The sequence below is a fragment of the Loa loa genome (genome assembly GCF_000183805.2).
Source record: "Loa loa unplaced genomic scaffold supercont3.450, whole genome shotgun sequence".
In the NCBI taxonomy this organism is placed as follows: Eukaryota; Metazoa; Nematoda; class Chromadorea; order Rhabditida; family Onchocercidae; genus Loa; species Loa loa.
The window spans coordinates 10,704-13,436 of NW_018108630.1; the positions used below are offsets into that span (position 1 = coordinate 10,704).

General features: G+C 25.0%; 1 protein-coding gene across 1 annotated transcript in view; it reads right to left on the reverse strand.

Moving 5' to 3' along the window:
- Positions 1-2,515, reverse strand: part of LOAG_18697 (ankyrin repeat domain-containing protein) — a gene marked incomplete at both ends in the record, with an annotated part of 9,009 nt that extends 6,494 nt beyond the window's left edge. Inside the window, 6 exons of the mRNA XM_020451360.1 lie at positions 256-382; positions 578-706; positions 1,177-1,346; positions 1,692-1,848; positions 1,927-2,087; positions 2,419-2,515. Coding sequence (XP_020304861.1) covers positions 256-382; positions 578-706; positions 1,177-1,346; positions 1,692-1,848; positions 1,927-2,087; positions 2,419-2,515 — 841 coding nt within the window. The remainder of the gene's footprint in view (positions 1-255; positions 383-577; positions 707-1,176; positions 1,347-1,691; positions 1,849-1,926; positions 2,088-2,418) is intronic.
- Between the last annotated feature and the right edge of the window lie 218 nt (positions 2,516-2,733).

Sequence of the window (2,733 nt, forward strand, 5' to 3'; positions counted from 1 at the left end):
ATCGTCTGAATTTTGCAAATTATGCAAATACTGTTAGCAAAGTGATAATTAGCTGATCGATTGATGTTTAGCTAATCCTATACTTGAGGGCTATATTCATCATGATATCAGTTGAACTTATTGATTATCTCGGATCTATCAATGAAGTGATAATTAGCTAATCAATTGATGTTTAGCTAACCTTATATCTTTAGGAGAATATTAATAATACTATTGTAATAATGCTATATCCATTTGCTTACCTTGATGATTTACCTTTCTTTTTGTTTTCATCTTCAAAATCATCCTCTTCTGATGTCCAGTTATTATTGTTTGGCCAATCACCGTTGTCATCTCTTTTTTTCGCATTTCCAGAAATTTTCTGAATTTTTTCACCTTGTAACTACAAATAATTTAGCTATTAATTAATTATTAATTGATTAATTAGAAAGTATTGTTGATAAGGTAAATATAATATTACAATTAATTCGTTCATCATTTAATATTACAATTAATTTGTTCATCATTTAAGATGATCCAAAAATTACTCATAAGCAATAGAGGATGATAATTTTTTTTTTTTAAATTGTTAACCTACTTGTAGTTGTTTCACAGGTAAGTTTTGTTCAAGATCTGCGGTACTTGTTGCTTTAGCTATAAATTGTTGTATAGGTAAAGTAGATTGATAAATTCTTGCAACATTAATACTATCACGAGATTCAGGTCTCTAAAATAAGCATTTATAAATATTTGAAATAAATTTAAAACAATTTTCTAGTTAATCAAAAATTAAATATAATTAAATATTTGATTATTCAATTAACTAAAATAAATAAATTTAAGAATTAAAAATAATTTTTCCTGTCTAGTTCTTGCAAATATTTGTAATTTGAAATTGTTTTATGGTACTTAAAATTGTTCTAAAATTGGATAATAAGTTTTTTTTAGTTTTGCTATATTTAAGTAATACTATTAGAATGGATAATGTTAAAAATTGTAGAACATTTTTTTTTAATTGTATTATAAAAGAAGGGAAAAAAGTTAATAGCATACTGTTATAATTCAATCATTTGAGATCTCTCGGTCTCAAATATCGTATATTTAATAATTGTAATATATTGAGATCTCTCGGTCTCAAATATCGTATATCTAATAATTGAAATATATTGCTATCAATATATAATAGTAAATGCAAACCGAAGTATTAGTTGCTGCAGCTCGATAAATTTGCATTGTTGTTTGTGTTTCTTGACTTACACTTTCCATTTTTACGGTATTTTTGTTTTCTCCTACCGGTAATTTTCCGGATTGATTCAATATTCGAGTTGTATTTGGTACGATATCATCTTTTTGCTTATCCTCTCGTACTGTAAATAAATCAAAGCACTCACGATTTCAATTATCCTGATATAATGGTTAGTCTATTTATCACCAATCTGATAATACTTTAATCGAAGTACACGATTTCAAATCATCGTGATATAATGATTAATCCATTTATCATCTATTTGATGATACATACATCAAAATAATTTCAATCAAAAATATTTCATTATAATGTAAAAGTTATAATGCAAAAATTTTTTGTTTTATTTCATATAAAAAGATTTTTTTCATTAAAATTTAATTTCATTTTTCATTTTTTCATTTTCATTCATTTTTCAATTTAATTTCAAAAATCAATTAAACAAACCTCAAAAAAATAAACTTACCTGCCAGGATTTGATACTTTAGTTGTGATCTTATTTCCTTTCTCATTTCCTCTGATAATTCCTCAGCTAATTTACCATCTTGTCGTAATCGTAAATATTCCACAATTAATTCATGATTCTTTTGTATTGCTAAATCTAATGGTGTCAAAAGTGTATCCTGAAAAGAAAAAAAAATTTAATGAAATTCAAGTAATACTTTTAATGGTTTTTTTTTCTTTTTATTGCTCTTATTAACCTTATATAACATTAATGGATTGATTTCAGCATTTCGGCTACATAATAGTACCACCATTTCTAAATTTCCGGAAGCAGCAGCTAAATGTAATCCGGTACGACCATCATGATTTGATACATTTATTGATGATGGATGCGAAGAAAGCAAATATTCGACGCAATCTAAATAAAACAAAACAAAAAAAAAAAATTTATTAAACAATTAATTAATGATAAATTATGCTAATTAAAGAATATTTGTAATTATCCTTAAATTATGATTACCAATATTATCAAAATAATATAGCTAGTGATGATTGAGTGCACCTTCACAATGATGACAACATAAATAGTAATGGTGACACGATAATTTGGATAAAATAATTTGAACATATATGGATAAAATTATTTGAGGAGAATTTCTGTTGTACAACAAATAAATTATTTGATATTATTCAATGTAACATTTATGATTGTTTATATTTTATAAATGAAAATTAGCATAATTAATTACCTTTTGCACCAGCTTGAATAGCTTCATGTATAGGTAAATCACCTCGTCGATTTTGAATTTCACAACTTCCACCAAAATTTTTCAATAATTTAAGCATTCGTAATTGACCTTTTGCAGCAGCACAATGAATTGGACAACGAAGATGACGATCCTAAAAAGGAAAAAGTAAACTTAAAAATTTTATAATTTAATTAATAATGCGCGAAAGTTCAATGTATTTAATTGTAATTAATAATGCGCAAATGTTCAATGTATTTAATTGTAATTAATAATGCGCAAATGTTCAATGTAATTTAATTGTAATTAATAATGCGC